The sequence below is a fragment of the Hippocampus guttulatus genome, chromosome 3 (assembly GCF_054856545.1).
Source record: "Hippocampus guttulatus isolate MCC_2025c chromosome 3, RoL_Hgut_1.0, whole genome shotgun sequence".
NCBI lineage: Eukaryota > Metazoa > Chordata > Actinopteri > Syngnathiformes > Syngnathidae > Hippocampus > Hippocampus guttulatus.
Genome location: NC_141263.1, coordinates 20876038 through 20891868, shown reverse-complemented (window position 1 = coordinate 20891868; position 15831 = coordinate 20876038). Strand labels below are relative to the sequence as shown.

Sequence of the window (15831 nt, the reverse complement as noted above, 5' to 3'; positions counted from 1 at the left end):
AAGCCTTCCTGGTGTCATTTTACCATTAAGACTTAATGGCTTGCGCGCGCAAGCACACACACGCACGCACACACACAAACACACACACACACACACACGCACACACACGCACACACTGATATGGATGGACACTTATAAAAAAAGTATACAGCCGCTTTTATGTTACTATTGGAACGATTAGCTGAAAGTAGGTAATCAGTTGTAGAAGCATAGGTGCTGTGTTTTAAAGCCTCCGATGCAAAAGGAAGATAACAAAGCAATTAGTGAACTTGTATAAAATCATAAATGCATTTTACTGTTGCATCACCTCTTATTAAAACCGAACATATATTTTACACACTGTGCCAGTTTACATTTCATCTCATCAAATTGGCCAAAAAGATGGAAACAATTGACCCATGAATACATACAAAAATTTTTATTTTTTTTTAAACGAGCTTATATTTGAGCTATAAAATGTATACTGGAGTGAATAAATTTTTAATTGAGAAGCATCTCAGTGGTTGAACACGACCCGTTATGGGACACCGGTTAGTTTCTGATTCCTTCACATTTTGAGAACTTTCAATCAAGAGCGCAAAAGGGCCTTAATTTTAAAAGCATTCTCCTCATTTGCTTGAATACAATAACGGTTGTGTGATTTTAAATATGTCAGTGTGTTGAATCTATCCCTCCATCCATTTTCCGATCTGCTCACAAGGGTCGCGGGGGGTGCTGGAGCCTATCCCAGCCGTCTTCGGGCAGTAGGCGGGGGACACCCTGAACCGGTTGCCAGCCAATCGCAGGGCACACAGAGACGAACAACCATTCCCGCTCACACTCAGGCCTAGGGACAATTTGGAGTGTTCAATCAGCCTGCCATGCATGTTTTTGGAATGTGGGAGGAAACCAGATTACCCGGAGAAAACCCACGCAGGCATCAAAGAAGGCCGGAGCCAGGATCGAAACCACGACCTCTGCACTGTGAGGTCGACGCACTAACCACTGGATCCACCGGGCCACCATGTTTAATCTAGTCGATTTTATTAGTTCTCTCTCTCTCTCTCTCTCTCTCTCTCTCTCTCTCTCTCTCTCTCTCTCTCTCTCTCTCTCTCTCTCTCTCTCTCTCTCTCTCTCTCTCTCTATATATATATATATATATACACACATATATATATACACACACTATATATATATATATATATATATATATATATATATATAGTGATTTAAGGTTGGTGGGTTCATGGATCAGGACTAGGATACAAGCTTTTAACCAAAGAGTTAGTTAGTGCCTGTGGGCACACATGCATACTGATGAAGTATGTGGATCATAAGCTGTCTCCAGAAGTCCTGACCTCTGTGGTACTTTGTCAGAGCTGCAGCTCAGACCTGGTTGTGGAAGCTCAGCATGGACTGACAGAAGGAGCCAATTAGCATGAAGAAATGCAATCACACGTCACCTTGCGGATGGGCATCAAGACCCCCCCCCCCCACACACACACACGAGGCGACGTGACTGATGGACGCCGTGCGATCCATTTGTTTTAATGAATGTTTTATAGCGGATGAACGTGCCCGCGGAACTGTTGAGACCGTACGACTCACAATTGATCCTTTTATACAATTCCATTTAATCAAGTATCTTGTGAGTGGACATCTCCCTTTGGGGGACTTGCTTTTATCTGCCCTTGTTAATTATGCTCATTCAGATGGGACACGTCTTGAATCCATGCGAGAGAATGATAACCTTCTGCAAGAATAGGCCATCTCCTGTCATGTCAGCAATTGAATTCATAGTGACATTTTAGGTCAACTCTATTGGATGTGTTAAGTTATTGTTATTTTAATGACAATGTCCCTGTTCTCCCGAGTGTGAGCTCTATTCATGCGAAAGGGACGCGACTCGTAACTGGACATAACATTTAGTCCTTCTTGGATCAAAAATGGTGGCAGAAATGGAATGCTGCGACATGTGAGGATACTGGACAGAAAGTGGGGCAAAGTAGCGGCATTCCGTCATTGTTTTTGGAAGTGAAGAGTCAGAACATCAGCAGACTTGTTTTCAGATTGCCCTTCAAATTGGTGTGAGAAGTGGGATGGTAAATTGTGAGCCCATCTGTGGCATGTCCATATTTTTTTCTTGGGGAATTTTATCGAACAATAATCAGCAGTACCGGCTACTAATACAACTAAAACTTTGACTACGACTTCTTCTACTTCTACTACTACTACTACTACTACTGAACTACTATGACTACTCAACTAATTTTACCATTACTATTTCTACGACTGCTATGACTGCTGAAATTACAATCACTGAAACTAGAAATGGGACAAAAAATTTGGGCCCCATGGTAAGGTTTCTTTTTCTCCTGAAAATTTCACTATCCCACCCAACCAATTGTGCACCCGTGCATTGCTACTACACTATTACTCCGGAAGTATGTAAGAAAAATGCACCTTCTCCCCAGTAAAATGTTTAATCCTTGTGACCCTCACCTTGATTTTTCATTACAGTTATGCCCATTAGTACTTATTCTACTGCTTGTACTATTAATATTGTTTTGTAGTACTATATTTTTATGTTTTTTGGTTATGTTTTTTCCTTCTTATTTAAAAATGTTCCACCTCCTAAAAATTTTGCAACTGCACATCCCACAACCTCTCGCTATCCACTATGTGGAATTTGCTGCCATACCCGAATTACCCCATGTTTTTTATTTTTTTGTTTGGAGTGTGTGATGGGTCGCCACATACTATTTGATAGGCACACCAGGACTTCATAAACAAATAGCACTAAATCTTAGCATGGTAGATAAGGTTAAATACCAGATCAGCCTCGGATTACTGTAATCGCAGTCTTACAATGGAAATCAATAGAATACCCTTTGAGGAAAATACTTCATCTTTCTCCTTCTTAGTAGTATAAGCTATGACAGGTATCACCATCATGACCACTGGTTTCGAGACGGCCTAACAGGCTTTGAATTACGGCTTCTACGAAACAATAGCCCAAGAAAAATAATAACGCCACTGGTGCCGGGAGCCACCCTAGCCTTCGAAGCACATAAAGATACATCTAATAAACTGCTGTTATGGCCGAGCTGGCTGTTTCTTGGAGAAAGAAAAAGAAAAACAACCTTCCCAAGCCTTTTCAGGGGGAATTTTATGTGCTTTCTTTGATTTAATCAGTGGTGAGCTTGGAGCTCACTGGCATGGTGTATACTGGAGCCCTTATAGAAAAGATAGCAGTATTTAAGATCATATTTATTTGAACACCCCCAAGAGAGAGATTGACTGGCTCGACTAGTGTCTGCCCCTTGCCCAGGACATTCATCGTCACAAAGTCTTACAAATGGTCTACCTACACCCTGGACTGGTCTTCAGCCAGGCACAGTGCACATATAGATAAATACAAAAAAAAACGATAAAGCTGCAAAATTTGAACACATCAAACAAAAAAATGACATATGCTATTGTTTATTCCCTCTGCATTATTTGGATCAGCTGTTTCTGGATGACAAGGTCCAGTGGCACCTTTCCCGCCAGCTTGCTCACCTCTTGACTCATATGCAAATGAGACCTTTTTAATCTCGCACCAGGAATGAGCTACTGTAAAAGATACCCCAGGCGTCTTCAGTCTTTTTTTTTTTTTTGTAGCTGTGCTGAATGCTATTACAATGCTTTACAGACCCACCTGCAATATGTGAAAATCCACGATATACAGACTGAGTGTGTGTGTGTATGTATGTATATGTACTGTATATAGGCGGCACGGTGGTCGAATGGTTAGCACGCACAGTGCAGAGGTGCAAGGTTCAATTCCGGCTCCGGCTTCCTGTGTGAAGTTTGCATGTTCTGTGCTGTAGTGCTTTTGGCATCCCTAACGACCTGTAAATCTGTTTGACCACAAAAAAATTGCACAGTACAGAGGCACCCACGCTTGGTGAAACGCGATATAGCAAAGGGATCATTGTACATCATTTTCACATTCCCCAAGTGTGGAATCAACATATTTGACTTGCATGCCTTGAAAAATACAATTTTCAATTACAGTTCGGACCCACAGCCCCACTGTACAACTGCTTAATAGAGCAGCGACTATTACCTGAACACAGTTCAAGCAGCAGGATATAGACTTGTGGTGTGTTTAATGAGGCTGAAGTAAGGGCTCCCAGCAGGCTGGCCATCATCCCGGACATGCTCCCGTCTCCCACGTTAGGTGACACCCATCCATCATCTTCAGGATGTCATCATGATCATCCCCCGCACAATGGCACTCCGGTGGGCTCGAGCTCACTCTCGGATTGGACCCCTCGAGGAAGTGACTCATGGTTCTTGAAAAAAACAACAAGAAGTCTCCAAAATGCTTTTCTTTCTTCTTCTTCAGGACATAAAACAAAGACGGTGAGCCCATTGTCTGCTGATGATTTCCCTGGAGTGAAAGCCGTTCTGAGCCATCGAGCTGTGTCTAATTTGTCTGGGGGGAAAAAAAAGGTGTTCAGAGAAGTGCTCAAAGAATGCTTGGATATTTAATCTCGCTTCTATTGTGCAGCATTGTTGTTGTTTTTTTTGGGTGCAAAATTGCTTCTTAATTCAAACCCCCCCACCCACACACTGGAGATGCTAATGTGGATGGGGAAGTGTTGTACACATCTGTGTAACAGCAGCAATTATATCAAGTGGCAGGGATAAACTTACACAAGCAGGCACAAACGTTATGTAATTACAAGGTACTGATAAATTGATACAAGGAAGTGGGGTGATGAACTTTTTCCTGTCAGAAAGACAATAGCCATGCATTCATCTGCATAATCAATCGAATCAGTCCAAAATGGAGAGGCTCACACTTCTCTCTGCCAATGTACTTGTATTGTCTTGTAACACAATCTAGACAAATGCAGGCTGTTGCCCGCAGTCAGTTGAAGCCTTTGCAGAGCGACACCCCCAAAATGCACAGAGGCCAATCACTGGGCAGCACAGAATTTGCAATATGCTCGGGGTGCCCACACAAGTGACATGTCTTATTCACAGAGAGCGAGGCAACCTTACAAGAACAATATTGCTGTTTTCTCACCATCCTCTGTAATCTGTCTGCGCCCATCTTTGTTTTGCTTGGCATTATTTCCTTGGTGTGGTGGATATAACCTGTAAGGGGAAAACATCAGTCAGAGTGATGACCAGACTTTCAGAGGATATTTCTGTGCTGCCTTTTGGGGAAAGGCTGTAAAAATGAGAAACATTATTGTGATGCTTGTGCATCATCGATGACTGACTGCCTTTGTGTGCGCGTGTGTGTCAAATAAGTGATAAGCGGCTCACTCGGGTTTGGATGTGGCTTCATCGTAACAGCGTGCCCTCAATTCTGCTGCTGCTGCTGACATCATTTTCTCCATTTAGTGAGTTCATGTCTCAGAATGAGAAGATTCTCTCCCTTATGGAAGCATCAAGAAGATTTGGTTGAGTCTATATTTCAAAGCACACTTCAAAACATCTTATCTGCGGAAGATTATAGGTAAAGATTGTCCTCAAAGACCCTTTTAGTTTAGGTTGCAGGGAAATATGCCCATCATGTATTTCTCTCCTGCATTCTGCCTACATTTTAATGCTGTTAGTTATATATTTTATGATCCTGATCCTTTCTTATATCCCCCAGAAGAAATAATGGCCAGAGGAAGAACAATCTATCAGAAACAGAAGGCTGACGAGGTGTCACTCATTTGCTGTGCAATCGCGGCCACACTCATCACGGCGCAAACTCGCAGCCTCGGGATGGCCTTCAAACTTGGGCTTCTGGTGCTTTGTGGAAACTCTTTTAGAACATTCATCACTGGAAAAAAATGCCCATAACCATTTGCTCTAACAACTGAGTGTAATACTAGCAAACAGAAGCAGAGAGATCCGACCTCAAGTCAGCTGAGAGGATTAAGGAAGCGGTGTGGCATTGGCAACATTTCCGCATGACAGGCCTGTTTATCACTTTTTAATTTTTAATGGATTGAACTTTCTCCCAAAAATAAAACCTGAAACTAATGACATTTAATGTTATAGTCACACTGCATTACAAATAAGTCACTCTACCAACACCCCATGCTTAGCTAACGTCGGCTTGTTTACAGTGCTAATGGTGGCTTAATGTTGCTAGCGCTGTTATTTTGTTGACACTGCACTAGTTTTCTGACTATCAGACTTCAGATTTGCCATTATTTTCCATGAGTTCTAATAAATCAAACCTGTTAAATAAATAGAGTCCGTTTTGCAATCTGTACAAAATGAGTTGAACCTTGGATTTTCCACCCCCCCTCCCCCAAAAAAATAGCCTAAAGAGCTTTTCCAGTGCGTTGTAAAAGGAAACTACAAGGAAACAACAGCCCCCTCACTCCATCACAGAAGCAAACTGGAATGCTAAACCACAAAACAATTCACGTTAAAAGCCAGTAAATTCTGATTTGGGGTGACGTAAACCCCAATCTCACCTTCCTTCCTTCCTGCCTGTCATCCTTTGTTTTGTTTTGTATTACTTACCCCCACCCAAAAAAAACCCAAAACTGTAATCCACCTGTCTGGTTCCAGCGCAGCCTACCGTGACACAGACAGACATTACTGGGTCACAGAGATGCCGTTAGCCAGAAAAACGAGCGAGAGTGAGCGAATGTCACACTCGCCCGGCCAACAGCATCAGACACCTGAGATTGGATCTGTTCCTAGATATGCACTGAGCCAACAGTCTGACACTTACTTTATCAGGCCATGCACAACCATTACGGACCTTTATAGTGGGACACAAGTAAGTTCCATATGACCTAGTTTTCTGCCTTGGCGATACTCATGGTGTTCACATTTGACACAGAGATGGACAGTAGGAACAAGCCATTGGGAGAACCAGTGTTGTCACGTAAGCCTGAGGAGAGTTGTTTATTGGGCCTTTCGGAACCTTTATGGTCACTGTAATTGGACACACATGGTGTAAAAGATAGTCCAACCAGGAAAGAAAGTCCCTCTTTATTTCCTAACGTTTATTTATCAAGGTAAGGACAATCGAGAACAGATTCTCGTTTTCAAAGCCGAAAAGCAAGAGACAGCAGACAACAGACTGTGTAACTTCTGGGTGACTGTTCAGCCATAATGAACAGGGACTCCTGGAGTTTGGGCCAGGTGGTCGCATACAGGGAACCTGCTTTGTGAAATTATTATTTTTTTACCATTTTTAAAAAAAACTTCATGAATACTACTACTTTATATAGATCTCTACTTTTAAAATGTGCCCCAGGGCCATATAAAATGACACGGTGGGCTGGATCTGGCCCCCGGGCCTTGAGTTTGACACCTGTCGTTTACCAATGACACAACCTTTATTACCATTGTTTGATATTTTTGTTCATTTATTGCTCTTCATAAAATGTACATGCAATGTTTAAAGTAAGAATTGTAATTGTCATCCAAGTAAAAAATCCAGTTAACCATTGTTAAAAACGCTGAAATAAATTTAAGTTATGCCACATGGATCCGGCATCTCATCAGTTGGGTGGTCTTTGTTTTGGTGAATTTATTTCACTTAAATTGTTTCTTTTAACATCCCTTGCATGTTCACAAGGGTTTTACGATTACCCCATTGAACCACAGACCAGAGAACCGATTGGTTCTTCTGCCATTGTTTCATTTAGGAAAGCCAAGGACTGTCCTCGAACGTGTCCTTTATAATGCATGTATGTACAAGGGCACTCTTTAATAATATGTGAGACAGGCTCTCTTTATGGCAAAGGAATAGGAGGGACTGTCAAAATGAAGGCTTCAAAGAGCCATCAGTCCATTCATTATTGCACGTGCAGTTCAAGGCTTGGAACTGCAGAGGTGGTGCAGGTTAACGAAGGAGGTCTTGACATGTGGGAATGTGTTCAAAAAGGACTGCTTTTCATAAAGTGGAATCTAAAGTGCTGAAATAATTGGATGAATTTGAGAGTAAAATCTCAGTTGTTGATGAATAAAATAGATAATGTAGTCTGAAATGAATTAATATGAATATCATTTCATTTTTTTCTGCTTATGGATGTAATGTTAGTTTATCTAAACTAAGGAGCAGTCTGAACAATGGAAGAAGAGCATGCACAGGAAGTTAATTTGACGTTTGGATGACAATTCAAAATGGTAAAATGTTACTTCAAGCTTTGCCTGCACAATTCATAAAGATTTTACAGTAGACCTAATTCACCCATGGAAACAATTATTTTTATTTCCTTCATCTTGCTGTCTGGGCCCTAAAAGATAATTTTCACCCCTCAAAATACCCCCAAAATATCGAATACATGTGTTGATAAATAATTTCACAGAGCCCTCACTCTGACACAGACTGGTTCTGCAGACGCATCATTTCCAGCACAGCCTGACAAAAAAGCCCTAAAGGAAGACGACTTAGCAGAGGAAATAAAGTTGTTGCATGTCCCGCAAAACAGCAAGTCTTATTTTATTTATTTGAGCTGCGTGGCAACAGATGAAGGCATTAAAATCGCCCCCCCCCTCCTCCCCCCATACTGAACCTAAGCTGACAGGCTGTCTGAGCTGTGTGAATTTTAGGCTTCTTTCCGTACACACACACACACACACACACACACACACACACACACACACACACACACACACACACACACACACACACACACACACTCGCATGCACACACCATAGGAGGGAGAATGTACAGCCAAAAATGTTTTGTAATTGGTTCTTGCACTTTCAAGGTTATTAATCACTCTGTTAAAATGCATAAAATGTTTGCTATTGATGAGGCGTGACAAAGTAGATCAACTAAATCTCTCTGATTTTTATTCCTGCTCTCGTTGTGGTTGTTGCTATACAGACCCTATAGAACTTGGTTGTAACTGTTCCTTCGGCTAATTAAAAAAATAATAATCATATACCAATCATGCCCACTTGGTTGTTTAAATGACAAGCTAGGGCATCAACATTGTTGCATTCTTGCTTTGTAGGGCTTTTGTTACCAAGACAACCGAGAGTGACGCGAGGGCGTACCTTTTAGGCAAGCGGCTACTTGTTTTGAAAATGCTTCCAAGTCATTGGCGGACAAATCTCGTGTGTAGGGGCGGTAATATGAAAATTACACGCAACGTTACATCACAAACAAATGACTTTTGGAACGACGAGCTCACCATCTCAACGGTATAGTTACCTGGTTCATTGATAGTTGTTTGAGGTACAGGTGGTCTGAGCACACCGTTGGAGTTGCACATTGCATTACAAATTAATAAGAAATAAAACCCAACAAAATGCAGATTATTGGGAAGTTTTTGGAGTTTAATGCATTAAACTTTAAAGGTTTTTCCTTAACGTGGTTAATGTGATATCACACAGTGGAGCAAAGTGCTTCAGAGGGCAGATGAAAAGAAACAAGCACTGACAACATTGTGCATTATTATCAGGAGTAATGCCTGCAGTGGTTTTATGAAGCAATACTTCTATTTAATACCACTTTCAGATCGCAATTTAACTTTGGTACACGGAAAAACTCTGGAGACATGTGTTATTGCCGTCCTCACTATATTTTTAGGGAAGCAAAGTCACCTCAAAACTAGGACATAAATGTGAGTAAACAATCATAAAAAAAGCTTCATATGAAAATGATTCAGAGGGCGCCTTATTTTTAGCTCACTTTGAGTTCTCCAGACAACCCTCCTAAGGAAAAAACCCCTGCAACCACGAAATGTGTGACATTAGCAATGTAATAACATACACGGGTGGCTACAGGTGCACGATGAAAAATATAGTCAGTGGTGCAGCGTAATGGCTGCATCTCAACGTTGCGATTAGAGGATCTGCTGGTATTTGGAGTCCAATCACTCTTTTTATTGCGCTCCCCACTTTCTGCTGCCTGAGCTGTCAGCCATCAAAATGCAAATGCTGTAATCCGGCGTCTCAAAGGAGACACATCCTCTTTAAGTAGCTCCATGTGCAAGCAAGACTGTATGGATGCACTATATGGAAAGGTACCGGATGCAGCCATCGGAAATACTCTGTCAATCTATCTTTCAACCATTTGTCCATCCACTGTTCTATCTATACCTACCCACCTACCCTACTCTATCTACCCGTCTGTCCTATACAGACACACACACACAGACACACATTGTAGCGCTAGGAGCACTATTGAAAGTACGAATAAACCAACAACGTAAGGAATGTTCTTGTCAGCAAGCTTAATCAAATGATGCACCGACTGGATACAGGTCAAGGCTCAGCTAGGAAAATATCCCAAGATGCATTATTTGCTACAATCGCGAAATACATCCGGCAGTACACAGCCTTTCCAATTTACAAAGAGACTTGCGTTCTTAGAGCGTTGTCGAGTATGTTCTTATGAAACTGTACTTGCCGAGTTCATGAGACCCTCTGCATTCTTCCCATTGGGAAATGGCCCATCTACCTATTAACCAATCTGTATATCTCTTGATCTCCTGTCTGTCTGTCTGTCCACCTCTCATGCTAAAATACACACTTATTACTGGTTATCCATGAGTTTTTACCCGTATTTCCTTCTTTCAATTGATATTCCCAAATTGCACAAATCCCATTTCCCAGTGGTCTGGAACACCGCACGAGCTCACAGACAGCTCTTGATGACGTCACGTGAGATTCGCCGAAGCGGATTTCGGTCGTTCGGAGCGCACGCGCTTTGAATGGAGTGTCCAGCAGGGGACAGTAAACGTTGTCAGGTAACGGAGACCAGGTTGCTACGAGAAGGAAAGAGGGGAGGAAGAAAGTAGGGGGCGTGTCCTCATAGTCGCTCCCATGTTGCGCAGCGTGGAAATGTGACGTGTGTGGAGCGCACACATACATTACACTAGAGTAGAGAGCGAATGCGAGCGTGGTGTGTTTGTTGTGTGAGTGCTGTGACAGACTTTCACAGCGGAAAAGTGCCTCTCGCGAAGCCCTCCCCGCCCCCGGCCGGCTGTGGCTCCCGGCTGACCCACGGACTTCATTCTCACTGTCAATTTCGGACTCCTGGAACTTCAAAAGAAGAAGAAAAAGGAAAAAAATAGTACCGTCATTTTTGGGTCGTAAGCGATGCTCTGGCAGCATGGCCAAGTGGTTCAAGGAGCACCTCGGATTCAAAACTGCCAAAGCACCCCCTCCGGCGCCCCCGAAGCCGGACTACCGACACTGCCTCACCGGTGTGCCCGGCGCGCCTGGCTTCCAACCTGGGGCCACTTTTACGTTGAGCCCCGCTCAGCCGGACATCCTCGCCGCATACAAACTTCAAAAGGAGCTGGACTTCGAGGACCCGTACACTCCCGGTGGAAATATCTCGTTTGCCGTGGGCTCACCGGACATCAAGTACGTGTCACCGAAGCACCGTCTCATCAAGGTGGAGACGGTGGAGAAGCCCAACCCGGCGCCGGGTGCTGGTGTTGGTGGAGGAGGAGGCGGTACGATGGTGGTCGCTCAAGCCGTCGCAGTGGGCAGCGTGAAATCTCCTACGTCGCCCCCCACGGAGCAGGACAACAAGGAGAAGGTTGGTGAACTTTTTTTGTCTTTAAATTAAGCCGAAGTAAGACGGTTGACGTCATAGACGAGTAGCTTTAATTGGGTTGTCTTCAAGGTGCTTTAAAATACTGCAGATAATAAAATCGGAATTTTGTCAACTTTGCGGGGCTGACCCACTTTGTGACAACCGGTGGAACTTGTCACACGGTGCGAGCGGCGCTCCACTTCCGACTAATGACTAACCTGCGCAGCAGTGAGTGTGCGGGAATTGCGGTCCACTCACGACCCACGAGACCTGTACTAACGAAAAGCAAACTTGTTCTGTACTTACTTTCACTTTGTATTGCATTGCACGTTTACTGTCAAAGTGGTGCGTTAAAGTGATCTTTTTAGCACCGGGCTGAATTTTTACATAATTGACATTTTCCTGTTAATATTTGTGTGTGTGTGTGTGTGTGTGTGTGTGTGTGTGTGTGTTCGTGTGATATACAGATATCAAAATCTATATCTATATATGTATCTCTCTCTCATACTCATAACATGTTTGTTTTTTATGTGGAGAAGATAGTCAAATATCAGGGATTCATTTTTTGAAAAAAATCTTTTTACCAGTCTATATTCCATGTCAGGCAAATATTAGACTGTCAATGCAGGGTTCCTGTAGACAACCATTCACACTCACATTCACACCTATGGGCAATTTAGAGTCTTCAGTGAACCTTACATGCATGTTTTTGGAATGTGGGCTAAAGTCTATTTTTAATTTTAAATTTGTATATATTTATATAAATGTCAATATCATGTAGCCAGAAGCAATGTAATGTTGTAATTGGCATTGCCGGTAGATTTCAGGTGTTACCGTGTGTCAAAATATTGCCTCATATTTCTTTCTATTTAATTTAATATGGCCCTTGAAGGACTTCATATAAATGTAAAAGTTTGGCTAATGACAGTAGATCATCATTTTTAGATTTGTTATCTGTCGCATAATCCCATATGAGTTTTTTTGGGGGTTTTTTTTGGACAGGCATTTAAAATGACATGCATCTGTTTTACTATAGCCTATATTGATAAATATCGTAGGTGAGCTGGATCCTATCCCAGTAGACTTTGGGCGAGAGTCGGCGTATACCCTGGATTGGTTGCCAGTCAATCACAAGGCACTCATGTACAAACATCAATCGACAGTCACATGTACACCTCCATATAATTTTGAGTCTTAATTCTGCGTGTTTTCAGAATGTGAGAGGGAGCCGAACTGTGAGCCAAATGATTTCACACAAATTTTTGTTTATTGCTAAGAAGGCAACACTTGCACCCGTGCTTTTTAATGCCACACTGCAGGGAGCTGTTGTGTCAGCACAAAGTCAACGTGGAGACAGACAGCCAGGCAGAATGCTTCTTGGAGCACTGGCCTCTCAGGATTTCTCTCTCTCTCTCTCTCTCTCACACACACACACGCACACACACGCGCGCGCACACACACACACACACACACACACACACACACACACACACACACACACACACACACACACACACACACACACACACACACACACACTCTCTCACACATGCACACAAACACGGGCGAAACCTGAGAAGTCCGGTGCTGGCGAGGACGCGCTTGTGTGATGACGAATGTTATCCGGCTGCATGGAATACTTGCAGCCCATGTTCATAGACAACATATGACAGCAACTGTGTGTAAACACATGACATGTTGCATCTTTTAATATTATTATTTTTTTTTGTCAACTTGTATTGTACTGAGCAGCCAGGACAGTGAGTACCAAACGGCGGACCGTGTGTCAACTTGCATAATATGTAACATTCAGGTTCGTCGTCTCTTAATATTGAACTTATTTGTGCTTCAGCCTCAGTGTGTTGAGCAGGCAGGACAGAGAAAACTGCTTTCGCTCCACCACTGTGAAGCTTGCACCAAAACACCAATTTCATTAGAGGTGCAACAAATAATTGATTAATGGAAGAGCTGACAACTAATCAATTAGCAAACTAATCAATATTTATTTTTGACAATCAATGACTCATTTAGATACATTTTTTATTTTAAATTGTTGAAGTTCTCAGAAATGTGGAAATATCCGATTTACATAGTCCTCCATTAAAATGCACTGATTATTTTTGTGTTGAGTCAAAATAAAACATTTGCTTTTACTCGTGAAAACAATTCACATTTTTGTCTATTTTCTGACTTGTTATAGACCAAACCGGGAACAGAAGCATAATTAATTTGTTTGTGCATTTTCTGCTCTGTTTGAAATCGTCATGTTTTTGAGTAAAGGGAAATGAAAAACTGTTTTTTGGTACGATTCCCCAACTAATCGCCGATTACTTTCTATTATCAAATAAATTCAGAGATGTTGCACTAAATTTCATTGATATTCCAGCGCTATATCACAATAACATCCATTTCTGGTGGTATATTTGGGCTAACACTGTGGAGGGGACTTTAGAGACAACATTGAGATAGTCACTTTTTGTTGCTTGTTAATGCTGATATTCGTGTTGTGCAGCATCTGTGCCTGATTTTCTTCCTCCCTCCCACCTTGCTTTGGCACTCTGAACACAACTGTTATTGCCATCCAACATATATTTCCCATATGCCTGAAGATCAGCAAGCATGACAAAGTCATAAAAGGCACCTTCCTCCGCAGCTCGGTTTTATCAGTCCTACACGTCTGTGTTAACTATGTCTAGCAAACAGGATCCCCTTTCCCCAAAACTATCATTTCGCTTCAACCAGTGCAGCTGCTCAAGCTGATTAAACAGATTACACATCGGTAGTACGCTCTCACACACATTGCCTTTAACAGACTTCACTTTGTGTAGTGTGCTGTGCATGCTGAGCAGTAGGCGCAATGTGAAATGAGTGCTGACAGCTTGGCGGTCTAGAGCAGCACACTGAAAGATTGGCTTTTAAGGTTTCTCGTCAGGTGTTGAGGGTTTGACACAAGGGTTGTATAGATTGTCAAGTGCGATGCTCACTTGATCTGATCCTCTGTTTGTATTGATTTGGGAACAAGTGGACGCTTGCATCACACACAAATATGAAAAGAATGGGGAAATAATTACTCCACCAGGCACCGAAAGAACAGAATACTGTACATGTTAATGTTAAAACAGAGCACATGCATCTACTGTATGCATTTATCAGGATGGCGGAGAAGGTGCTGAGTAGAGAAGGTGCAAAGGCTGATTATTAAGGAAATTACATTGAGGTCTCTCGTCATTTACTAGTTCATGAAACTTGATCAAATGTTAATATGTAAGTTTGTATGCTCACCCGATAGCAAGATTTTACTGTGTCATCATTTATTAGGTCATAAAAATCGATCGGAAGTTGCAATGCTGCCATACAAAAAGGTGCCGACCCGAGCAGTGAAAGGTTTGAGGCCAGTTGATAACAGTTTAAAAATGTGCCCCTTGTTCATGTACCATTTTTAGTGAGAGCGAATAAAATGCAAAAATATTCATGGATGGTATGCTGACATTAAACAAGATAGCAATGCGAGTACAAAAAAATGGAAAGGCAGCTTGATAAGGCTTTACCTATATCCTGGCGTTCTAAAATTGTTCATGAGAATTGATAAAATGCTCCCCTTGCATCCAGGTACTTTGTAATGTGAGTTGATAAAATGCTAACATGCTAACAGTTGGTCTGCTAACATAACCGCAAGATAGGAACCTGTCAAACCCCCCAAAAAGAAAAATGATAGATAAAAATTTACATTTTGCCCTGTCATCGGATTCATGGGAAAAGGTCACAGGCTAACATGGTTGAAGTTGGAATGCTACCATACAACTAGGCACGGCGCCAATTTGACAAAATAGTCTGCATGTTTCACGTAATTGCTGTCTATATCCTTCTTGTCTGTTGAGGACAGCTCTCACACCACAGACTAAAATGAATGGAAGCTGAAAAAAAATTGCACAAAGTGACTCGACTTCTTGCTTGGCTGCATCGATGTTTTAATTACTTGACTGATGAAAGCTAATTATATCGGCACTTGGCTGATTAGCAGAATGCCAATAGAAGAATGGAGGGTTATTTATCGGGTTTGTTTTTACTTATTAGAGAAGGAGGGGAAAACTAGACGGCTCACTTTTGTGGCGACTTTAATGTTGAAAAATGCAGTGGAAGTGCAGCGCCTTGGAATTCGGTCATAGAATTGTGAAAGAAAAGCCAATTTACCTGGAAGAAGTTGACTTTATAGTTCAAACCTCACTAAAAGAGTGCAGCGGATTCGGGCAAATTCATGAAAAAAAAAACATCGTTGCGGGTCTTATTTCAAAAGAAAGGCCATGGTGGTGAACTTGTCTTTACACTTGTT

At 42.1% G+C, this 15831-nt stretch overlaps 1 protein-coding gene and 1 long non-coding RNA gene across 5 annotated transcripts in view; one reads left to right on the top strand and one right to left on the bottom strand.

The window, feature by feature from the left end:
- Window positions 1–3316: 3316 nt before the first annotated feature.
- On the bottom strand, window positions 3317–5696 carry LOC147207827 (uncharacterized). Its single transcript, XR_015100481.1, has 3 exons — window positions 5305–5696; window positions 5060–5130; window positions 3317–4462 (listed from the first exon to the last, which is right to left on the bottom strand). It is a non-coding gene; the product is annotated as an uncharacterized LOC147207827 (long non-coding RNA).
- A 5092-nt stretch (window positions 5697–10788) lies between these two features.
- Window positions 10789–15831, top strand: part of shf (Src homology 2 domain containing F) — an 81664-nt gene continuing 76621 nt past the window's right edge. For 3 of the 4 annotated variants that reach the window (XM_086107375.1, XM_086107372.1, XM_086107373.1), the window contains exon 1: window positions 10789–11504. In XM_086107375.1, the coding sequence (XP_085963501.1) occupies window positions 11070–11504 (435 nt within the window). In that variant the 5' untranslated portion in view covers window positions 10789–11069. The remainder of the gene's footprint in view (window positions 11505–15831) is intronic. The other variant, XM_086107376.1, reaches the window with a different exon arrangement.